The sequence below is a fragment of the Hippopotamus amphibius genome, chromosome 10 (assembly GCF_030028045.1).
Source record: "Hippopotamus amphibius kiboko isolate mHipAmp2 chromosome 10, mHipAmp2.hap2, whole genome shotgun sequence".
NCBI classification, from domain to species: Eukaryota; Metazoa; Chordata; class Mammalia; order Artiodactyla; family Hippopotamidae; genus Hippopotamus; species Hippopotamus amphibius.
In genome coordinates, this window is record NC_080195.1 from 27,135,685 (window position 1) to 27,161,224 (window position 25,540).

A 25,540-nucleotide genomic window follows, 5' to 3' on the forward strand; every position below is an offset into this window, starting at 1 on the left:
CTCGCGTCTAGGAGCGCGCATGACCTCCGCGAGCCCCGCTCGGGTACCGCTTCCGCACTCGCGGGGCGGAGGCCGTTGGCGGAGCTTGGAGGGACCTGGGGGCGCGCGCAGCCGCCGCGGGGCTCACCTGCGCCTCGCCGCCGCCCGCCCTGCCCCGCGCAGCCCTCCGCCGCCGCCGCCCCGCCCCGGCCCGGCTCATTGGCTGCCGCTCGGAGGGGAGGAGAAGGGGCGGCCGCGGGGGTCTCATTAGCGAAGCGGGCTCCATCCTCCGCTTCCTAGTCTGGAACCCGGCGGCGGTGGGAGCGCTGCGAGCCAGCGGTGCGGCTGTGACGGCGGGCGGCTCCGGCAGAGACCGTGGCGGCAGCGGTCGCCCCGCTGTGGGAGGCTATGGGGACGCGCGCGTCCTCTGGGTGCCCAGCGCGCGGCGGCTCGGAGCGCCCTGTCCGGCTGCTGTAGGGAGAGGCCGTGGAGCAGTCACTCGCTGAAGACCCCCGGGACCCACTTGCCTCGGCCCCTGGCTGGCCGTGCCTCTCCCGGCCTCCCGGGGCGCGGAAGAGGAGCCGTACTCTCGAGCGGGGCGAGCGGCATGGGGAGAGCGGCCGCCGCAGGAAGAGGCGCTGGAGGGGCGCGCCGGTGGCTCCCTTGGCTGGGGCTCTGCTTCTGGGCGGCGGGGGCTGCGGCTGCCCGAGGTAAGCGCGGGGCCGAGCGGACGGGGGGCTGGGGGCGAAGCGACTGAGCGGGACCGGCACCTATGGCGTGGGCTTCCCAAGTTGCGCCCTGCACGTCTCCGCGCGCCGAGCGCAACGGGGTGGGACTCGGGCGGACGACCTCCAGGGGACCACTGCCTCCCACCCCAAGTTTGCGATCCGCCGCAATCCTACAGGTTGCTGGCATGGGGTCCCTACCCTTCTTTTGCGCTCGTCGCTTGCTCCGTTTTTCGAGCCCTCCCCAATTGCTGCAGACTGGAGTCCCCACCTCTTTACTCCAATTTCGCTCTCTCGCAGTCCTCTCCACTTCCTTTCCGAGGCGAGATGGTTCAGGGGTGGGCGCCCGTAGGGCTGTCCGAGAGTTCCTGGGGAGAGGGACCGGGTGATGGGGGTCTCTGTAGGGTGGGCTTGAATGGAGAGAGCGCCTTTGCCCATCGGGGAGCGGCACCCAGGCTGAAGTCCGCGAAGCTCGACACCCCTCGGCCGACAGCAGCCCGAGGTTCTGGGCAGCACTGGGCTTTCTTTCGAGGAGGCTGCCTTGTGCGGGAGCTCGGGAGAGCTGCGGGCACCGTCCGCGTTTCACTGCGCCCGCAGTGCCCAGCCCGGTTAGCATTTGGCCTGAGGCCGCTCGCCCGGCGCCTCCTCTCCCTGCCCGGTGCCCGCCCCAGGCCGGGGGCTCGCGAGCGCGGGAACCCCCCGAGCGGCCGGGAAGCCGCGGCTTCTTTCCGACTTAGAAACGTAGACCCCGTTTTTCCTGGATCCTCTGGACTCCAGCAGAGTGAAATTTTGCAACTGGTTTCAGCTCCACCTTGAGCGAGAACCAGGAGCATCAACTTAAAACCGCGGACTTGTTTGGAAGGTGATCAGAGGCGATTTTACGCGTAGCTTGAGGACCGTGGCTTTACCTTTGCAGTCATCCGGAGGCTTCTTCTTCCCGCTCTTCTTTACCTTTCCCTATTCCTAGGTGTCATCCATTAGGCTTAGAATGTGTAATTGCATTAAATGATTTACCTAACGCTTGCCTGGCGAGAGGTGAAACTGATCTGCTCATCTCACCTCTGCCGGCTACCTTGAACACACTGTGAGTCGCCGGGAGACAGGAAAAGGTAGAAAGGGTTGAGGACGATCACAAAAGAACCCGTATAATCTCATTTTTATAAAAGCTAACGGTGTGTTAAAAGCAGTCGTGCTGCCTGGAATGAAGAATTAAAAAAAAAGGGTGGATAGAGGTTTTTCCCTTTTATGATCCTGTTCAGTGACTATTTGCATTTCATTTCCTGAAAAGTTTTTTTTTTTTTTTTTTTAATGGAGCAGGCTTTTAAAAAAACAGCAAAGGTTTAAAAATGAGCCTCAGTGATTGCACACACTGGGTGATGGTGAAGCATAGTTCTCTTCCTTGCTGGAAGAAGCACAAGCTTCAGCCATTTAATTTACTACGGAGAATGCCGCCTTGCAAAGTCAGCTCTGAGTTGTTTTTAATACACAATTATGGGGGAAAGCGGGTCTTTTCAGAATGTTGATTTAAATGTCTGAGTTTCTACTTGCTATTCTACGCTGAATGCGTAAGAGTGACTGACTCCACGTCCTGACCCTTGGAATTTAGTGGATGGGGCTGTCGTGAAGCCAGACTGAAACAAGAGGTGCGGACCTGCCAAAAGCCTCTTGGATGGAGTTTGGCTGGCTGTGAAACTAAGGCTAGCACCTCTTGTCTGCAAGCTGTTCTTCAAAGGACTCCTGGAAAACATACTGTACACTCCTCAGGCTTATTTACAACAAATGTCTTGCACAAATCATAGCCATGTTCAAGACACATGGAATGGAGCAGTACATCTAACTAATATTTCTGCTGTAATATTTTACTTTCTGGGGCAGGAAGCCTGTTACCTTTAGCACCTGTCAGAGATTCCCCAAGACATGAGCAGTAAACAGGCTGTAAAATCTGTGAAGCCACATGCACCTGGCTTGGGACAGGTGGGCACAATTAGGGGTTTCAGAACAAAGGGTGTGTTTCAAAGTGACTGCAGTTCTCCCAGCCCAGGAAGGTGCCCCCTGATTAAAAGCAAGATGAGATGCACCCTGGGGAATCTGTGTGTTGAGTAGTTTCACCTCACTCTCTGAGGTTGGCCCTACAGTGTTGTTAGTTATACAAGTAAAGGGTTGTTTTTTTTGTTCTACAAGCCTTTTCATGTTGATTTGAACCAAAGTACTCTACGTTCCCTAAACAACAGGATAGGCAGAATTATGCCATTTGCTTTGATTATATAAGAACATTGAACAATTCAGTAGCCATTTCTTTACAATTAGTTATCATTTGTTTCCAAGATGATCATATCAACTCCTTTTTTTCCCCCTTTCTTGCGTCCGTACTTAAAGTTAAACCCTCTGAAAAGTGGACCGAGATTTCAGATGATTGGCTTTGAATGTCCTCAGAGAGGAACTAGAAGTGACCCGAGCAGCCATGTTCTGGTTCCCTGCTCTGTAAGCGAGACTTACTTCTTCAGATGTATGTTCCTGATGGATGGCATACTGTAAGGAAGGCACTTGGGTACCATGATTACCGTATATTTTAACACTTTCCAACTTAAAAGAAGGTGGTTTAAAAGTTATTCATGACCTGCCAAGTGCTAATTGAATCCCCATCATGTTGTCACACTGATTTGTTTTCATTCTTTGGAAAAAAAGGAGCACTGCTGTTGATCTAGTTGTGATTCCTCTATTAGATACTGTACGTAGATACCTGAGTCTGAAGGCAGGGAGGAAGATGAGCTTAGATAGGCTGAACATTCACACAATTCCTTCTTGTAAAAATTTTCCTGGACAATGAAATCTTATGGTAACCATAGTAATGCATGAAGGGGAAGAGAAATACATATCTATTTTACAGGTATGATAGGGTCATATGGTTTACGCATACTTACATCTATTGACCTGCCTCATTCCTACACTTTTAAATCTGTATTCACCTTCTCAACATTATTGCTGCCCCCCCGCCCCATTCTTTCTTTTTCCTCCACAATCTGCCCCTCCAAAGGGCTATGAGAAAAGAAACTTTGCTCCCAGTTTCTTGATGGGTTTTTTATTTTTGTGATTCTTGGGTTGGGTTCTTCGTTTGAGCAGTCCAGTGGCATCTTCTTTTCCTGCCCGACAAAGGGTTCTTTTTGCTCAAGAAATCTCTTAAGTGTCTCAGTTGTTAAGAGATGTATTGTTCTTACCTGGCCCTATAGTGGCAGCACCTGGCACCCTTTGTTATACCCTACTAGGAAAAATAGTAATAGCAGCCTTCCATTCTGCCTCACGCTTTGACCCATCTGTGGGGCTGTGGTTCTTTAAGTGGTACCCCATAAATTGGGAAAACCTGTGAAACCCCGGGGGTCCTCTGTGAGGTCCATCAGAACTGACTACATGGAGATCAACTTGATGATGGGTGATGACCTAGAGGGCTGGGATTGGGAGGGTGGGAAGGAGTCACGGGAGGAAGGGGATATGGGGATATATGTATAAATACAGCTGCTTCACTTTGTTGTACAGCAGAAACTCGGACAACAGTGTAAAGCAATTATACCCCAATACAGAGCTTAAAAAAAGTCCTCTATGAGTGGGTTTGGTAGTTCTAGACCCTGCCGTCTTAGTACTTAGGGAGATACTTTTCTGTCTGTTGCCTCATAAACTTTTTATCATCCTCCTTCTACCAAATAAGGACCCAACTTGAGATATTGCCAGCTTTCAAGGTTTGTCCAGAAATTGGTTGTTCAGGTGATAATATTTGATATCACTCCCTTGAGTCTTTTTCTTTTTTAACTATGGAGGCTGGGAACCCAGACCACAGGTGTTAGTCTTAATTCCATAGACAGGTTACAAAGAGAGATTTACTCCAGAGCATCCTCTTAAGGAAGGTAGTGGTGAGTGGTACAGGATGTCCTCTTAGCCGGCAGACACAGGTGCTCACAGAGAGCCTGGATGTGTCCCCTTCTTGACTACAACTTTGCCATTAATTCTGATTGTCCTGAATAACCAAGGGGAACTTTCCTCTGTCATTTTCGGCCACATGCTCTAGGTAAAAACACCTACTCACCCACTTGTTTACTCCATGGCCCTTGTTGGCTTGAGACCTATCCTTGTGTTGCTGCCTGTTCCACATACTTGAGGACAAGGATGGGGGGTGGGGGGGTGGTAGTTTGTGAAGGGGAAGCCGGGACGAAGTGAGAGAGTAGCATTGACATATACACGATCAAAAGTAAAATAGGTAGCTAGTGGGAAGATGCTGCATAACACAGAGAAATCAACTCGATGATGGGTGATGACCTAGAGGGGTGGGATAGGGAGGGTGGGAAGGAGGGGATATGGAAATATATGTATAAATACAGTTGATTCACTTTGTTGTACAGCAAAAGCTGGCACAACAGCGTAAAGCAATTGTATTCCAATAAAGAGCTTAAAAAAAGAAAAGGCATTTTTGCAACCTTGCTTGACTGTTAAATAATAGTAATGACTGTCTTTAGTGGGTACCATTCGTTACTCTAAAGAGTTTTACACACATTAACTCATAATCCTTAAAATAACTTAAGATAACTCTTTGAAGTGAGTACTCTTATCATCCTCTTATTTAAGATAGGAGAAGAGCTGCGTGGAGAGGTTAAGTACCTCATTCAAGGCCACTGAGTTAGTATGTGGCAGTGCCTGGATTTGAACCCACGCCGTCCGACTCCATAGCCCACAATAAAGACGGTTTTCTAAACTGTGCCGAAAACAAAATGACTCTGATATTTTGGTGACATAAGTACTAAAATTATATCTCTCTAACTATGAGACTTGGAGAAGAATTTAGAGGAGCTTAAATAAATCTATAAATGTATTCAGATACATCTCAGAGATTGATGTTGTATGGAAACAGCCACCCTCTCACCATTCAGCTTAATATACTTTGGGATCAGATCCACACTTAAAATTCTGAGTGCCAGCTTCTAATACGATAGCTTGCTTCTCCCCCCCCCCCCCCAATTTTGAATTTTGACACAAAATATTACTCTGATTGAATACGCCATCCATGGAATGGCAGATCTCAAGAGACTATTTGTTGCCTGTCTTGTATTTTTAGCCTTGTTTGCCGGGGAAATGTGAAGCATGAGATTTGAGAATAGATTGTTAACACCAGAGGCTGCTGTTTCTGCTGTTTTGGGTACTCCTGCTGCTGCTCTTGCGAGGCAGATGGCTAGATTCATTTATAGAAAATAGATATTCGTTCTATTTTGCATTTCCACTCTGAAAAGAACTTTTAATTGTTTGTACCACATTGCGTTGTATGCTTATTGTGCGCGTACACATGCTGTGCGTAGATAATTTTCAGAATTAGGCGGATGTTAATGTATTCAGTGTGGACCGCATTAGAAATCTACGGTGTACTTTCTTGTGCTTTTGGAGGATTTCTTTGGAAATTGGGTTTGTGCGCAGGACGGTGTGGACCGCATAGGTTGTCCTCCACACCCCCTGCCCCCTCTGGACTTCACTGGGCTATGAAATTAGGGGCAGAGATGTTAGGGTTGTGTTGGTTGGGCTAAAGTAGACACCAGAAAACTTATTACACTTCTTTGCTTAGGGCAGGCTGTAAAATATTTCCTAACATTGTTTGCAAGAGGACAAGAGTAAGGGGAAGCCTGTATTTTTCCTGCATGATCAGTTTCTTCTGACAGTTTCCTTCCTAATTAAGGAAGCTGGAAGCTGTCTTCCAAGTGAGATCAGTAATAGCCTTACTTAATGCAGATATGGACTTTCTGCCTTCCTCCCCAGAAAGAGACCTTGGCATTTGTGTATGTTTCCACTCAAACCTGGTGTCCTAAGGATGGGAGGAATCCTATTGGGGTAATTTCACCCTAACACCATGGAACTTGACTTGGAATGGACTTTATAAGATGCGTTGATTTGCTTAGAATGAATGGTGTAATTTCTCAGTCAGTTAAGTCCAAGGTAAAATGACATTGCAGGCATCCCAGAAGGTAAGTGATTGGCAGACGGGCATGGAGGCAGGAGGTGCGAGAGGTGAGCGCGAAGAAATCATCCTGGCTACTTCAAGGGCCCAGCCACCACTGGAGTAACTATGTTTAATATCATTCATAGATTTTTACTAAATTAATATAAAAACAAACGTATGTACTAAATATTGGGTGAGAAGATTTGCCTCTGAAGAAACATGTGGCATGGTCTTCAGAGTTGTTTGCAGGTGATTGGCAATTTCTGCCTCGTCACAGTATTTATTTTAGCAGTGATCGTCTTTATTTGAATTTAATAAAATCTACTGGAAGAGGAAGGGAAACCCAATGATCATGGGTTATGAAAGCTAAGCGAGTAATTGAAACACACAGATCAGGGCTTTTCAAATGTTAATGTGCATTTGAATTGCTGCAGGTCTTGTTAAAATGCAGGTTCTGATTTGGTAAATCTGGGGAGGGCCCGAGAGTGTGCATTTCTGACAAACTTCCAGATGACACCATCTGACCACACTTTGAGTAGCAGGGTCATGGGTGATAATACTTCATGTTTTGGTTTTTTTTTGTTTTTTTTTTTAAACATGCCAATAGAAGAATAGGCAAAGACAAACGTCACTTTTAACACACAGAAACGTAGAACCGTTCATAAAACAGATGGACATTCAGGGAGCACCATTCTGATGTGATATAGCATCTTGCTTCCAGCATTTGTAAAGATGGATGCAAAGGCTTGGGTTTTCCTTTGAAGTAATTGAGGACTTAGGTTTGCATCTACTTCATTTCTATACGAAAGAGGAAACTGAGTCCCCCAGAAGTTGAACGGTTTGCCCAAAGTCAGATTTTTGTTAAAAAAAGAGGCTTTTCTACCCCCTTTCATCTTATTGTATCTCTTGAATGGCGCTATACTAATCCCGAGTTTGTGATATTGAGTGAGTGAGGCTCTACGTAAGGAAGAGGTAGAACAAAAATAGTTTAGAACAAAAACGGGGGAATGTTCGTATGGGATACTGATGTTCCCCAAGGAGATTCCTGCTTGTTTTCACAGCATGGTGTGGGAGTGGGTTTCGGGTCCTTCTCTGCTACTGGAGACTTATGTCTACTTGGCGACGCCCATCCTGCTTTCTGTTACTTATCCAGCACCTGGCAGTGCTGGTCCCATAGTACATGCTAAAGTCATTTTTCCTCTAAGCTTATTATGTTAAGGTATAAATAATATTGAGGATAACATTTCTAAAATTAATATTGTGCTAAAACGTTCAGAAAAATTTAGTTGCCAGAAAAAAGTGTAAGGGGGTTTTACATCCCCCCTCCCCCAACAGATTGTAAAGCCTACATGCCTAGATAGATTATTCAGCAAAGATGTTTAAGTGTAAGATATGACACTATCACGGATGGCTGTTTTGAATAATAACTCATTTGCATGCAATTTAACATTTTCCAGGTACATTCAAAGTTCGGATGGTTTTGTATTTTTACATCCACCCTGATGTCGAACAGATGATGAAATTAAGATTGAGAGATTTTTCCAACCAAGGCTGGACAGAGAGCCATAAATAGCACTAGGATCAGAAGCTGAGTCTCCAAATGGTTTCTGGGCCTTTTTGACTACAGTGTCATTCTATTTTATTACCAAATAGATCGGTTGCACTTAAGTTGGACCGTACAACATTCTGTTCACATTACACGTGAGACAGGGCTGTGGATACACGAACACGTGTGACAGAAGGAGAAATAAATGAGTAGAAAATTTCAGTGATACCAGTGTTAGCTTCTTGGTTTTTGTGGTGTAATGTTTCTCATGGTTATGAACAGAAATGGTACCAGCTAGGAAAGGGGACAGTAAGAAACATCAGGAGTGATTGGAGGCAAGTGAAGTTGTGAATATATGAAAAATGGTACTATGGCCTTAGTGGTACGTAAAATATTCTGAGGAATTTGCTAAGCAATAATAATTTCTTAAAGGATTTAAAACTTAGTTCATTAAATAAAAAATCACAATTAATTCTGCAGTTTTATTTTAAAGATGTCATGATAGACACCGTATGCTCTTTAGAAATACAGTACTGGCTCCTTAATCTGCATCACTTTTGAAACACCTTGTCTTTATTACTCATTTTGTCCTTTTTTTCTTCTTTCGGTATGTAGTTGAGAGACAAGATTAAAGTCTTAACTTGTATTTGGAAGTTGTGTGGTGGCACAGAGTATTTGGACTTCCAATAATACTTTTCATCAATGTGTCTTTAAGAATTATCTAACCTATTTTTTAAAAGAAATAGAAAAAAATACAGAAATAAAAGTACTTGCTGCAGAAATGTGTGTGTTGTAAGCCTTTTGAAAGGAGCTGGGAAAATTGTAACTGCCCTTGATACGAATGGGCAGCCTAGGGACCAGTAGCCACAGTGATTGCCAGCAGTTTGCATCAGGAAATTTCCAAAGTTGTCTCCCTTTAAAAAAAAAAAAAAAAAAAGCAATGAGGAGGTTCACAGGTTTTGTCAGTGTGAGGTGTGTGGGTGGGATGTAAGCATTTGGGGGTTTGCTTTAAAGAAAGAAAGGTTTTAAAAATATTTGTCATTTTTTTTTTCACCTTGGAGCAAAAACAACAACAAAAACAACATAAAACCCAAAAGACAAACCCACCCACCCCAAATACAAAACGAAAACTAAAACCCATTGGCTATTTTCTCAGGTTTAGCAGACAGCTTGAAATGCACATCAGTCTCAGCAGTGTGAAAAGACAGCTCTCCCATATCATTTCCTGCAGCAGACAACACCATCACTTGTGCAGCCAATTATTAATAATTGTCAAAGGGATAAGTGCCTTAATGCATGGATATCTGTGTGTATGTATTATATATTAGTAGAATGTCATATATCATCATTATTGCAAACTTATATCATTAAAGTTCTATGCTGTTAATTTAAATGCCATTAATAACACTTAAACTTGAGATGAAGACAGTTTTGATTTGAAAGTCAGCTTCTTTGAGTGTGTCTGTTTCTCTCTCTCTCCCTGATCTCTGCCATCTAACCCCCCCCGACTCTGTCTCCTCTTGCTCTCTCCTCACATCAAAACTGCCTTCCCTTTCAAGCTCTGTGGTGGGCTACAAAGTTCTACATGTCCTCCAACATGTCACTTTTTTTCTGGTTCTTTTTATTTCTAAAATGAGAAGTGACAAAATTATCATGAAAGCTCCTTCCCGCTCTAACAGTGATGCTACGTATTGTTTTCAGTACCATTTATTCCCGTTTTTGTTTTTTGTTGGTTGTTTTGGGAAGCATTTCTTGACCCTTTAAATAGGCATTTCAATAACACATACTCTGAAAGTAGAATTTTCAGGACAAGTTAGTAGGACTTTAGGAATGACACCAGTGAGCCTTGACTTAAGCGTTTTCAAGAATGCATCATCAGTAAGAGAAGTGCAGTTTCACGTGTCAGTTTCTTAGCTGCAGAATGCATGTGAGATCTAGTTCCCTGACCAGGGATCGAACCCAGGCCCCCTGCATTGGGTTAAGACAGCATCTTAACCACTGTGCCACCAGGGAAGTCTGTATCAGTTTCTCTTAAATCAGTGGTTAAACACTAATGCATACATGTGCAGCTCCAGCAGCAGAAGTGGGATGAGTGGAAAAGGGCCAGGGGGGTTAGAACCCCTCCATAGCAGCCCAGTTGGCATCTGGGCCCATGATTGCTAGACTGACTTTTTCTTTTTTAGCGGAAACCATCTATGTGCTGTTTCATGATAAATTTCCAGATTTGAACTCTTCTCACGTTATTTTTTTAAATAGCTTTTAAAATATTTATTTAGGATGCACTGGCTCTTAGTTTTGGCATACAGGGTCTTCATTGTGGCATGTGGGATCTTTAGAGTCAGCATGCGAACTATTAGTTACGGCATGCAGGATCTTGTTCCCTGACCAGGGATCGAACCTGGGCCCCCTGCATTGGGAGCACGGAGTCTTACCCACTGGACCACCAGGGAAGTCCCTCACATTATTTTAATAAAACACCTTTAATTCAAGCAAGAGTCACAAATACAGCACTCAACCTTCCAGTTTGTCTCAAGTCAATGACTTCTTCCACCTTCCAGTTTGTCTCAAGTCAATGACTTTCTGGATCAGGGAGTCCGTTGGTCCTCATTTTCAGTAATTGACTTTGAGCTCTGCCTATAAAGCTTTTTTAGCTTTATGAAGGAGTATTGTCTGTTGTCTGTCCTTCCTCTCTTGTTCTCTTGTGATTTGATGACCATCTCTAGTGTTGTGTTTGGGTCGCTTTTTCTTTGTGTATGTATCTGTTGTTTTTGGGTTTGTTGTTCCCATGAGGTTTTGGTATAGCAGTCTATACATGCTCAAGGTTGTTTTAAGTTCCTGGTCTCTCTTCCACCCAGAGAAGTTCCTTTAGCATTTGAAAAGACTGTCTAAAAGAAGATCAAGAGCATTTGCGTGGCCTTTTATTTAACATGTGATAAATGCCAATTTGATCACTGAGTTTCTGTGTGCCTCTATATCCAATTTATAAAGAAGAATCATAAAATTTATATTGCTGAAAAGGACCTTAAAATTGCTAGACTGAAGCTCAGGTCTCTATGTGGGCAACCAAGGTCTAGAGAAGCAGCGTAGCTGGCTTGACTTGCAGGAGGTCATTTCTGTCAGTGTTTGCCCATGAACCCAGATCTTTATTTTCTCAGCGTTGTTCTTGCCTTCTTTTCAGGCCCATGATAACAAAAGCAATCAATAGAGGTACCAAGGAATTAAAAAGAATGATACCAGAAGACTAAAGGCTATTGATCATTTTATCTTTCTGTTAAAGGATGCTTTCCTTTTATTTAAAATGTTTGTATTCTTCTAAATACCTTTGAAATAGGATAGGTTTTTCACCTTTGGCACTGTTCTGAATCATAGAATGCTGGGGCTATGATTTGAGGGGCTCAAATTGGTTCATCGTGGCAGAGATAATGAGTGTTGTAATAGAGGTTTACATTACAGGTTTGTTTTGTGTTTTTATGGAATTCAGGGTGAGTCAGGCTTTTGTTCCAATTACTTCTGCATCCTTGGTAATAAATTTGTTCACTGTGAATCCACTAGAAGACTAAATACTTTCTAAATATAATTATTTACAAAAATCTACATAGGAGAGAAGATAGTCGCTTCTCTTCTGCTCATACTATGTGATGGTAGTGCCATGAGTTAGAATAGGAAACCTTATGCTTCACCCAAGGAAATAACTTGAGAATGGTATTTGCCACACAGCTCCTAATTCTTACCTGGATAAGTAAATTACTGCCAATTTCCATTTTCCCCTCTTTAAATCTGGATCTTCATGTGTGAAGAGAAGGTGACACTTCCCAGTTGAAATGGTGAGCTAGGTCTGTTGTGATGAGGTGGTTTTATTCAAATAGATACAGTGGTTGGGCACTTAGAAGACCACTAGGTGGAGCAGATTTTAAATACGCACTAGCAGTTGACTTGTAATCCTTTGAAGAAAACCTTTGGTGTTGGCAGCAACTTGCCAATGATATCCTCAAAAGGCCATGAATTTGCAGCCAAAGAGAGTGACTGGATATAATTTTAAAAGCCTCAGTGGCTTCGTCTCATGCGTTCTCTATTGTTCTTTATTTTAAAGTGAGTTCTGCATCTCGGATGGCTATGGTAACTTGTAAAAAGCAATCCCTGTAGTTGAGCTGAATCTTATAAACCCTGGTGACTGTAATGATGATGATTCATGTTGAAGCCACCTTGCTGGGAAAGTGTTAGACAAGGAGGGTGTAGAAAACTTCTGATTCTTGGAGATCAGGTGTCAAAATATTCAGGGTTTGGTTATTTTTAGCAGTTATCAGTGAAAGATCTTGCTGCTGGAAACAGTGATTAGGTTTTAAAGCTACAAATTCCCGGTCCTCACCCAATGCCTTTTTCTTTTCTTCAAACTCACAGAAAGGCTGACATCTGTAGTATTGTCACCCAGGGCTAGGTGAGAGGATCACAGACAGGTGCTTTGAATGTGTGTGGCCATCAGCTCTTTAAGTTTAAAGTTGATGTTCAATATTTAAACAGTTTTATTGAAACATAGTAGATTGAAAAATGAGCTCGGAAAGGTTAATGTAACCCCTGTTTAGAGAAATACCTATGTGTGTGATTTAAATTTTGAAGAGAAACAGTGTAACCCTGATGTTTTCAATCAGCTGATGCCACGACCTCATCCCAGAAGAGTTAAGCCCAAATCTCAGATGAAAGGATCCACTGATTTTTTTTTTTTTTTTTTTTTTTTTAATTCCTCAGGTGATTCTCAGTTTGGGAACTAAGGATTAAGAGCCACTGGTTTACTGGGTGCATTGATTGTGAGCAAATATAGAAACTGATTTTTTTCTTTTTTTTTTTTTTTTTTTTTTGAGATTTAGAAAAGATCTTTGAAAATCCCAGTCATAGCAAAGTGTAAGGAATAAAGGTGACTGACCACCGATGTTTCTCCCCGCTTTCCCCCCTCCACATTAGGCCTTATATTTCCATGTTGAATCTCAAATGACTTGGGTGAGTGAAATTGGCTAATAGCTCTCAACATTCCAGTCTTTAGGAGCTCGCCTTTTCCTGCTAGGATGGATGAACTGAGGTTTTCATCAAAGGGATGTGATTAAGTAAGAAACATTATATAATCATGGAGGAGAGTTTAAAGAACCCAGAGTTGGAGGTTGCAACATGTTTCCCTTCTGGACCAAAGCACAAGAGCCCACACATGGAGATTCCTATTAATTCCCCTAGGTCCAAGACGTAAATAAGAGCTCATGTTTATGAGTGGGTTAGTACCTTTGTGCTGGGCTTGGTGTGGGAAGGATGAAGGTAGTGTAGTTCCTCTTACAGTGTGGGGCCTCAGCACCATTCTTGTGGACTAAGAGATGGACGGGGGCAGCGGGTGTCTCTGCTACTTTAGGAAATGGGGCATCCCAACTCCTCCTAAAGCAAGTGTTTCTAATATGTCTGTTCACAACTGCCAGCGGTTTCTTATGCGTCTGTGAATTCGAACACATTTTGTGACCAATTGTTGCCCGTGAATTTAGTTTAAAAAATCAAATTAAAATGGATATCTGTGCACTTACCACCATGTTAATAGAACATTATCAACACTTGACTCCTCTGTGTGTTTCTCCTTCACTCGCATCCCTCTGGTTCTCCTTCAGAAGTAGTATTGCTTGAATTTCAGGCTTATCATTTCCTGGTGTTTAAAACTATTTTAAATAAATATGTGTGTACTCCTAAACAGAGTTTACTTCTGCTTCTTTTTGACATATATTTAAATTATAGTCTTCAGCAATTGTGTTTTTCCACCCAGTATTAGGTTTCAGTGTGTTATTGGATGTACTGTTGTTGACTCACTTGCCTCCTGTACAATATTTGATGCTGTGACTAAACTATAATTGATTTATTTGTTTTCCTCTCAGTGATATTTGGTCTTGTTTTCAGGTTGTTTTTTTCTATTATGAAAAGCGCTGCTAGGAACATTCATGTACATGTCTGATGGTACTCACTTCTCAAGTGTTTCGCATACATCTGAGAGTAGATTACTAACACCTAGAGCATCAACGTGTTACATTTTTCAGACAATGCCAAAGCATTTTTCAACAATATGAGTTCCCATCACTTGACACCAGCCAACATTTGATATTTCCAGGCCTAGAGATTTCTGCTAATTTCGTGGGTATAATATGATTATCTCCGCACAGACTTAATTTCCATATCCCTGATTACTAATGAAGTTAAACACTGTTTCGTTTATTTCGTTGCCATTTATATTTCTTCTGTAAAACACCTACTCAAGTCTTTTGCTCATTTTTGTCTTATTGGAGTTTTAAATACATGTGTGTGTATGTATGTATGTGTGTGTATATATATATTAGTAAGCTTTAATGTGTTAAATGTGTGATTGGAATTTCTTCTGCCAGTTTTTATTTAACTTAATGGTATTTTCTGATATCTTGAATTTTTAATGTTATCTGCTCATGAACTCAAGTTTTAATTTTAATGTAATCAATATTATCAATTGTTTTATGCTCTTTTGTGTCGTTCTTAGAAAATCCTGTCTCATGAAGTGTATTCTCCTATACTTCTAAAATTTTATATTTTTGTTTTTTCATATTTATGCCTTTAATCCATCTAGAATAGATTTTTTTTTTCTGTGTAGAGTTGAGTTAGGGATTTAATTTCATTCTTTCGTGTGAATAACCAGTTGTCACAGAGCCATTGATTGAGGAGACCCCCTCCTTTTTCTAATGATCTGCTGTGCCACCTTTGCAACGTATGAAAGTTTCATAGATGCACAGGGATTTTTTAATCTGGTGTTAAGTGTTCTTCCAACAGTTCCAGCAAACCTTTCTAGTTTTATTTTCTGTTGCCTTTTCATGTACCCTCTACTCATCTGGACTCCATGCTGTGCCTCAGAATTGTCCCGTGATTTCCCTTGTCTTGGGTGTTTTGTACTTATATACCTCTCACATCCTGCCTTGTGCTATTGTTTGTTTATTTCTCTTTTGCTTCAGATTGTATATCAGATTTTGAAAGCAGGCTTTATGTTTTGTTCATCTTTGATACTTTTGAGCAGAAACTAGGGTTTGGGATTGAAAGGATCTTAGAAAGTATCCAACCATTCTCGTTGTATTTGCCTGCCTGCCATCGTTGGGATTTGCAGAGTTTAAGTGCGATGCCCAAGGTCATACAACTTGATGGGTCCCTGACTTTTTTTGAGCTTATTCCAGAACACCTTTCACTTCAGTTCTTTGCCCATGAACTGATAATGTCAGCATTGTCCGAAAGTAGAAACTAACATGAAGACCCTGGAAAACAAGTGAAGACACACACGTGGCAGGTCCAGGTCTGGGACCCCACGGCTAGTTGAGCCAGTTACTGACAGTGATGTTCACATCACATCCAAATATTGAGCATTTCCCAAGCATGCTCTGCTGACTCACATCTCGGGGCCTTTGTTCACACTTCTGTTCAACAGACCTGTTCTCATGGACCACTGTCCAGGAGTCTTCTGTATTCCCAGAGATTAATTTCTTCCTGTTGAATGCTGTTTCCATACTTTGACATCACTTCTGTTCCTGAACCAATCAGACCACGTTTTAGTTCTTTTTTTATGTCTCTCTCACTTTTTTTGTCTCCTGAGAGGCCAGAGACGATTTTCTATGCTACCGTGTCTCTTCAGCACCTAGAACAGGGCTATGTCTGCTCTGTTAGATTTTCAAGATGTTCTATATGCAAGAACCAAAAAGGCAAAACTTGCAAGGGAGCTTATAAATATGTCCTGTCATCCCACCATTTAGACGTGTAATGTGGATGAAATCATTGTGCTTCCCCCACTAATAAAATATAAAAACCATAGCAAGGATAACCCACTTCCACAACATTAGCTGTTATCACAGTAGTCCAGGTTAGCTCAAGAACTTGGTACATGTCTTTGAAGGTTCCATGTCGGGGAAATTTTACTGGAGGAAAAAAAAGCATGCTAGATTTCCGATTAAATGAGGCTGTTCAGTTGGGAATTTATGTAATCAGAAGAGAACTTCAGGGTCCTAGATCCTAGGACTGAGGGTCCAAAAAAGAGATAATTATAGGAAAAGAAGAGAAGAGGGCACCCAGTGAATGGTCCTGGAAAGCACATCCTGAGATGAGTGAGCGTTCCAAAGGAGTGTGGGAGACTTTCATATTAGTTCACCTGACCGTTTACTGCTGGGAGCTTCTGGGCGGGAGAATGGCCAGAAGCTAAGTCAGGGGGCCCTCAAGGGTGACAGCAGGACTTCTAGGAGCAGGCACTCTTTTCTCCACTCTTTCAGTCACATGTGGACGACATGGTTAGATTAACACAGCTAACGAGCCCAGGTGAGCTTTATTTGCATCTGCTCCAAATAGCTTTTTTGGATGAAAGTAGTTTTTTTTTCTGACATAAAAATATTATATGCTCATTGTAAGAAGTTTGAAAATATAGGAAAGTCTTAGAACAAAAATCCCCAACAGATCATCCAAAAACAACCACCTCGGGGGAGTTCTCATGGTACCTCCAGTCGTCAGTAGATCTCTGCTGGTCCGTCCTATTCTTCATCTTTTGGAAAGAGGAACAACCAGTTACCCAAGTACTAAACCAAATACTTTAGTCCTGCTTTTCCTGTCTTTTCAGAATGTTCACTTTCTGGTGGCAGACTCTCAGCACCTCTGTGACATATCTTTGGTACTTCGAATAGTGTGAAATTATCATGTATTTGTTATTTTTCAACAACTGACCAGAGCTAGTGGACACACCCTTGGTAGTGCCCAAGATCATGGGTAGCACGCTCTTTAGAAGAGTTCCACAGTAGAGCTTTGTGTTAACTGAGCCAACTATATAAGATGCACAGCTATTTTTTATCTCTTAGTATGCGCATGGTAGTGATTTGAGCACTACTTTGACATTCAAAACAGAGTTCTTAACTTTTTTGTTTGCAAAAAAATTTGTTGTTTTTAACTCTCCCAAGACAGCACTGAAGGATGGTTTTCCTTTTCCCTGTACGTTACCCTATGCTGGTTTGATATCTGCATCAGAATGACTCAAATCTTGGCCAGTATGAGTTCTTCTGACTATTGGAGACTTGGATAAATGGGGATACACTTATGTAGAATATTCTTATGTGCATGGCGGCTGTCTCAGTTGTGGTAAAGCCTTGTCTCTAGGTTGTCTCTAGCCAAGAGCAATGGTAGCATTATATATGCTCAGAGTATGTTCTGCATTATTTTCCTTTTTTCTTGGAGCTGGATAGAAACAATTACATGGAATTTTCCTAGGCAGAATTAATTAAGATGAGAGCAATTAGTCATTGCCAGGTCCCCTTCCCGCCTTCTTCTTACACTAATTTATTAAGAAAATGCATCTGATGTAATTAAAATGTAGAAAATGAAAATCAGAAGAACATGTTTTCTCGGCACGACATGACTTAACATGTTCTCAGTTCATCCCTACCCTCCCTCCTAGTCAAAGTACTTACCTCCAAAGTGAAAACTACAGCTCCTAACCTACGAAATCATTTTCCCTTAGGTGTGGTTATATGTAATGGTATCCAAGTTCAGTAGCTGGTAGTTTTTGTAGTGCGTTGAACGTTTGTGTTTCCTCATGAAATACCTTGATGATAGGGGCTGCTAGTTTTCTGAATCTTTGAATGCTTGTTGTTTGGCCCGTTTTAGTAATTCAGGAAATACATGAATAGGTGAATGGGTGAATCCTTACCAACTACAATGGGTTTGTGTGTGTTAGCTGAGCTCTGGCTTGATAATTATATATGATAATGTGAATGTTTGCTGTGTGCCACCCATCATACTAGAGGCTGAACGTGCATGTGCTTTAATTCCTACAACAGCCCTCTAAGGTAGACTTACTACCTGCTTTAGAAATAAGGAAATTAAAAGTCAGATATATGTATCCAAGTCCATACTTCTGATAAGTGGGAGGGTAGGGATTTGGGAACAAGTCAGTTTCGTTCCAACACATAGATTCTTTCCTACTATCATATCAGGGTACCTTCTATCTTTAAGATGTGTTATGTGTGTGTATATATGTATTTTGTGTGTACACACACACACACACACACACACACGATGGAATAGTACTCAGCCCATAGAAAAGAATGAAATATGCCATTTGCAGCAACATGGATGGACCTAGAGATGATCATACTAACTGAAGTAAGTCAGACTGAGAAAGACAAATATCATATGATATCACTTATATGTGGAATCTGAAAAATAACACAAATGAATCTGTATGAAAACAAATAGACTCACAGACATGCAAAACAAATTTATGATTACCAACAGAGAGAGGGAGGGAGGGATAAATTAGGAGCAGGGATTAACAGATACAAACTACTGTACTCAGATAATCAACAAGGATTTACTGTACAGCACAGGGAACTATATCCAGCATTTTGTAATAACCTGTAATGGAAAATAATCTGAAAAAATATATGTAACTGAATCACTTTGCTGTACACCTGAAACTTTACACAATATTGTAAATCAACTATACATCAATAAAAAAGTACTACATGAACAGTACAGGATATACTATTTATATCCCCCAAACTAGATTTTTGTCATTTTAATGTATTAAAATAAATTTTAAATTCAGAAATTTAATTTAAAAATTAAGAAAACGATGCCCTCCAACTTTATAACAAAGAAGATTCACATGACTATCTAGGATTCTTTGGATATAATACTTCTCTTAGAGCCAGCTGTGGTTGGTTTTCCAAAGTACCTTTCCCGAATCACTGTGCTGTACACCTGAAACTAACGCAATATTGTAAATCAACTATACTTAGGGAAAAAAAAACACACACACAAGTAGCTTTCCCAGCCACTTCTTTGTCACCACGTATGGTAGAGGTTCCCTAAGTCAATGTGCATTGAAATCCACCTTCTTGGTTCTGTCTTTGGCTGCTGTCTCTGGTATCAGCAGTTTATAAATGATGCTTCTTCCTAACGTGTAAATGTCCTTGAATATCAGTCTCGTTTCCCCCTTTGATAGATTAAACAGTGAGCCTGAAAATGACAGCGTCTGGCTCTCTGGGGCTGGATGACAGGCCCACTCTGCTGGTCTTGTACTGGTGGTGACTGGACCCTAACTCGCGTGGTCCTTGCTGTCCTCAGGGCCCATCGGATGCTTCCTGTACATCCAAAGGAAAATTGCAACAGTAAGCCCCTAAGGTGGATACAGTATTATGTACGACTGACCTTGCTTTGGGCGAAGAGTGTGCATGCGTTGATGTACAAACTAATAATGGTTGGCAATATTAATTATAGGCCAAATGATCACCTCAGGTAAAATTAGTAACCTGCATTTCTAACAGCTTTCATTGCCTGAGATTCACTAATAGAATTAACCTCATTGGTTGGTACTCAGGCAAGAGAATTAACGTGTATTTAACACATCCATGCTTCGTGCTAGTTAGATTATAGGACCTTTTAAATTTAGTGCTCAAAGGGAAGAAGTTGAGGTTACAGAGAAGGACATAAAACTGAAAGGCATTAACTAGCTTTTCCTGGTTCATTGTAGATGCATCTGAATATTAAAAAAAAATTCTTCCAAAAACATTTATTGCCTATATTTAAGGTGTACACATGTTATTTTTGAAAGAGGCAATAAAGAATATAGTGATAAAGCACAGTCTCTAGAATCAGACTGTCTGAGTTAGAATTCAGTTCTTAGCACTAATCAGCTGTGTGACCACAGGAAAATTACTTAACTTTTCTGTGTGCTGTTTTCTCATCTGTAAAATGGAGGTAAGTAATAGCACCTGTTATTTAGGGGTATTGTGAGGACTAGGTAAATTCATAATATGCAAAGTACTTATAATTCTGATACGTAATATTTTATGTATATTTATTACTACTACTCCCGTGTTGAGTCACTGTGCAAAAAACTGGGATCTAGAAATAAAAGCTGCTATAACTGCCATCAGGGACCTTCCAGTGGAGTGAGAGAGATGCTGGAATAAACTCTATAAGGCATTGTGGGAAATGCAGAGAGCAAAACATCACAGGCAGCCCTGGAAGTATAGCCAAGAGCCCCCAGATCCTAGAAGGGGGAGTTTACCCAGAGGATGTGATGACCAGGTGAGCTGAGTGATGAATTTTGAGTAGGAAGCCTTGGGAGACAGAACATTCAAGGCAGCACAAATCAGGGCAAGACCCCTTCCTCTAAGAAATGCCTTGCCCCCGGCTGGCTAGACATCTAACAGAAGAAAAACCTTCTGTTCCATGGAGAAAGGAAAAATACAAATGTCCTTGAAAGAGGGCTCCATTGGCTTGTTGAGGTGTTCAGTTCTGAAATCCAATCCTTTCTATAAAGTAGTTTCAGACAGTGGGGTGGGGAGGGCAGAGAGAAACAGCCATGCATTAAAGACAAGACTTCTGAAAGGAAGGAGAAGGCTCCCACCAAGGACAAAGCATCAGAGAAAGGAGAGCGGTGTTTGGTGGCAATGGGCCAGCAGTCAGGAGGAATCGGGAGTGGACCTTGGTTTTACCCAGGTGACAGGATGTCCAGGGTGGAAAATAGCGCAGGCTAGACAGCATCATCCTCATCGTTGTCTGGAAAAGAGTTGGTTCCATTAGAAACAGACACCACAGAGATGTGAACGGCGGCCGACGCCTCGTGTTTTGTTTTCCTGCCACACACTCCAGGGTGCTATATATATAACTCTAGATGCTGTAACTACTCCCCCATCACATGGCTAGTTCATTTTTACCTTTTCCAAGTGAACACTTTAGGCAGACTGATTTACTTTTTTTCCTCCTCTCTGAAATAGAGAAGTGCTCTTTAGCACTTTTACCCTTTGAAAATATAAAATCACTCAAGGGCTTTCATATTTTCAAAGGGCAGAAGCAACTTTAGCGAGAGAGAAGAGTGCAAAAAGCTGACTGATCTTTTTTTTTTAAGTGCTATAATGAAAACATGTATAAGACATGCTTCGGGCCCGTGTGTGTGGATACTGGTTAAAAAAAGGTGGCTGAGGTAAGGAGAAGGAGAAGGGAGAGAAGGATGCATATTTGGGAAGTGAGATGGCTTTCTCTGTTGCTGGGATTTTATTCTTTTCCTTTTTAATTTACTGGAGAAGAAATTTTCCTTATTTTCCCCCACGCACATGCTGAGATACATCTAAGTGGTATTCCCTCCATGTTTTAATTGAGAAAATGATGATTTCCTTCTTTGGCATTGATTTGCCAAATCTCTGACCCCCGAGGATGAAATCATAACCAACAGGAATTTGGCCATGTTATTCCTGAGTGAGTTTTGCCTACGGAGTGACAGGTATAGTTATGTCTCCTCGAAGATGCAGAGAGAACAGTTCACCTGTCAGGTAAGAAACAAATAACCGAGCTACCAGCCAGGCCTATTATCTTAGCCCTGCACCACACCTGCACACAGCAGACACCTCTGGAGCGGTCCATCATTCCAAAGGGCCATATTTTACCCAATGAGGTGCTTACTACGGGCAGCTATAGAAATGATCTACTAACTCAGGCTTTGTTGGCAGTCCTGGATGATGGCATTCCGTGCTCGATGGGCCTCTTTACCTCCTCCCCAAAGCACAGACAACAAAGTATTATCTGCAGGCAGGGTTTTACTTATGTTTATTGTTGAATGTAAACATGAACAATGGCATATGGCGTTTGTGGCAGTTGTGATTCTTAAACGCCATTTGTCAGAAATGGTGTCTTCTGGTGGGGACCCCAGGGGCTCCAGCCTTAACCAGCAGGCTGAGGAATTGCCCCCAGACTCTTGTTCTAAGAGGAGACGCAGGACACTTCTGGCTGTTTGCAGGATGAGTTGGGTTGGGGTTTGCTGGAGTCTAAAGCCACTAAAGAATATTGGGGGGGTTGGGGTGGGATGAGTCGGGAGATTGGGGTTGCCATATATACATCACTAATAAGAAAATATCCCGTTGTACACTTTAAATATATGCAGTTAATGTATGTCAATTATATCTCAAAAGTTCTTACAAAAAAATATATTGATACTTTGCCATTTCAGTGAGTCAGGGATATCAAGATGACTCTTTTTCTTTTTGAAAGTCAGCCTGCACGGCTGTGGTCCAAACACGGGGAGACTCTTCTGAGTGGTAGTCCCACTCTTCCTTGGCCTTACTGCAGAGAAGCGATTAATTGTGAAACTGTGTGAGGGTTTATGATGCTGCCTCAGATAGACTTGCCCATCAAAGGGTCACTTAAAATTCATGCACAGTAGCAACTGGGAAGGAATACCTAAGACTCATAAATAAAGCAAACCCACCTTAATTTATGGCCAGGACCTTCTCTACCCATTGAGCTATTCAGACCTCTGCACAATTGATGTTTCTTTCCTCCAGTTATTTCAGTAAAAAATGAACTCTATTTTATGCCACACAAGCATACTAATAAACCTGTGTTTTGCTGCTTATAAAGGCAAACTGTCACCTGTTAAAATATGTAACTGTCATAGAAAGATAAAAAAGGATCATTTAATAATGATGAACAATGTGCATGTGGCATAAATAGAATCCAAAAGGTAAACAGCACTTTATTATGCTGGAGCCAGCCAGAGCGGTTCCTCTGTGGAGGGCTCGCTGCTCATCTCTGTGCCCTTCCTTCTAAGGGAAATACAACCCGGCTTAACAGTGACGTGTGTGTGTGTGTGTGTGTGTGTATTTAACAGAGGCTCATTACTGGTTCAAAATATGGACTGTTGCTCTCATGATGGAGGGAAAAATGGTTTTCAGACATGTTTTCTTAACTGATGAGGGAAATCTTAAGGGTTCTGTTGTTTTCTGGAGCTGGATAACAGGGAATGTTTAGACGTTTCCTTGCGCCGGTAGGTTTGGAAAGGAGGTTGTTTTTAATTAAGCTATTCAGCAGCTTTGATTTCACTGCTTGAAGCCAAATATATCCCTAGCAAGAGTATATCTGATCGACTAAATAAAGCCAGTGCTAACAAAAGTAAAAGTGGGTTTATTGTAGCTGCCTGGATTTCTCGATCTCTTTTTATTGACCTGTATAAATAATCCCTCCAAGGTACAGCATTGAAACCTCCAGATTTCCTACATAATGTAAGGGGATGATTGTAGCCGGTGGACGGTATTAAAGTTGCGTCCCTGTACACTGAATTTGAAGAGGCATGGAAGGGTTCTTTGGTTTTGGTGCAACAAAGAAGAGATTATAATGAAACTGAATACATTCTTCAGTTGTAGTCTATTAAACTTCAGAGAACTAAAAAGCAGAACCGTCATCACAGTAAGAGCTTCTTCTTTTCTGGAGTCATTTCTCCTCCCTGTTTCCAGTTAGCATGTATTTACGTTGACTGATGTCTTGGAAATGACAGTTATGGTCCGCTGAATACATACTGAAGGTTTGGTTTATTTTTATTTTTAATATCATTTATTTGGCTGCACCAGGTCTTAGTTGCAGCACGTGGCATCTTTGTTGCCGTGTGTGAGATCTTAGTTGCACTTAGTTGGGATGTAGTTCCCTGACCAGGGATGGAACATAGGCCCCCTGCATTGGGAACGCCGAGTCTTAACCACTGGACCACCAGGGAAGTCCCTGAATAAATATTGAATGTTTTAAAGATTGTGTAAGTATTTGCCCAATAGACAGCTCTGTCTTCTTAAATATTTGGCCTTTTATATTAGGTTCAATTCGATGATTTAAAAGCTTAGTCAACTATTGAACAGAGCCATACCAGCTTTAAAAAAAAAAAAAAAAAAAAAACCTTTCCAAGCATAGTTAAATGTAAAGCACTGTATTCAGTAGGAAACAAATTTTCACCCAAATCAGAGCAGCTAAGACTGTGTTTGGAGCATTAAGAAGGACTTTGTTGGAAAGCCAGCGTGAGCTGGTTTCTGGGATCGGGAATGACGGTGGCTTTGTGTCCCATCCCCACACCCAGATGTCCCCCTCACACTGAGGTTTCTTGTTCTGGAAATTTCATTTCTCAGCAAAATGCTTAAAATAACTGCTGTTGGCCAAAGTGATTTATAGACACAGCAAAACAGTCATTTCATAAATTCAAGATGGAATCCTGGATATTAGGTACTAGAGCAAGATTTGGCTACCTTCCCGTATCCTGTAGTCTGATTAATCTTCAGTACCAGAAATCTGTTTCTAAAACCCTCATTTTTATTATTCCCCCCAAATCGAGAGCAGTTTATGATAAAGTACAAACTCCTTGATGTGGTAGTTTGGCCTCAATCTATTCTTCCAACTTCATGCCTCACCACTGTCCACCATGTACTTTATACTCCAGCCACAAAAACAAAACTTTTCACAGCTCTGCACCTTTGTGTATGATTTTTTCCATACACACATTTGGCTGACCTCTCTATCGGGCTGATGAACTCCTAATTAGTCTTCGAAGCCCATTTCAAAGGTGAGCACCACTGGCAGTTCTTATAATAATTCCACTGGGTGGAATGAATCACTCCTCTCTGAAGCCAGTCCTTAAAATAGGGCATTGATGGTATTCAGTGGCAATTAATAGATTGCCTGTTTCTGTAAATTTGTTCTAAACTTCAAGAGATTGAGTTTTCTTCATCTGTGTGTGGCAAGTGGTAGATATTTAATACAAGTTATTTTTCTTGTAATGAGTAATGGACTTTTTCATTCAACCTAGTGGTGATGAAACTCCACGTCTGTGTCTTTGTATGTAAACATGATGGATACATTTAGGCTTTAAAAGTGCATTTGAATATTAAGCCTTGATTGTGGGAGAGTAGGTATGAGAATACAAACTGAACAAGTGAACTGACCTTAGGAGTGAGAATTAGGTGGTTGACTTTTTCAGTTCCTCAATCTTCTGGGCAGTTGTCCTTTGACGGCCTGCTTGCCTTGTGGCTGTCAACAAATTTCCTAGCCTGTAACTTTCTCATTTGATAAATGAGTAAATAATATTATCCTTTCCTGTTGTACTGGATGCAAATTCCAATGGTAGAAAATTGACAGAAATTTAACTGAGTGATGTTCACATGTGGGTTTTTTGGCTGTAATTAATACCAGTGTTCATTTTAATACACTTCCCAGAAAAAAAACCCACGTTTTATTTTTTGCAACTAAGCTTAAATGGGCCATTCTTAATTTGGTCCAGGAACAAAAATAATCAAACTAGGTCATGTGATCGCTAAGATACGGTGGCATTTTGGAGAGTGAAAGCATGGGGTCATTTATATCTAGCCACAGAATATACAGACCAGATTTACAGCACAAGTTGTAGCTTATCATTCATTGATCTCTTTGCTCAGCACTGCAGATGTTGTAAGTGCAAATGAATAGAGTGATAAAATTCCTCCACAAGCCTTTGAAGTGGGGTTT

General features: G+C 41.8%; 1 protein-coding gene across 2 annotated transcripts in view; it reads left to right on the forward strand.

The window, feature by feature from the left end:
* Window positions 1-586: 586 nt before the first annotated feature.
* Window positions 587-25,540, forward strand: part of UNC5D (unc-5 netrin receptor D) — a 571,153-nt gene continuing 546,199 nt past the window's right edge. For both annotated transcript variants that reach the window (XM_057697245.1, XM_057697246.1), the window contains exon 1: window positions 587-689. In XM_057697245.1, coding sequence (XP_057553228.1) covers window positions 587-689 — 103 coding nt within the window. The remainder of the gene's footprint in view (window positions 690-25,540) is intronic.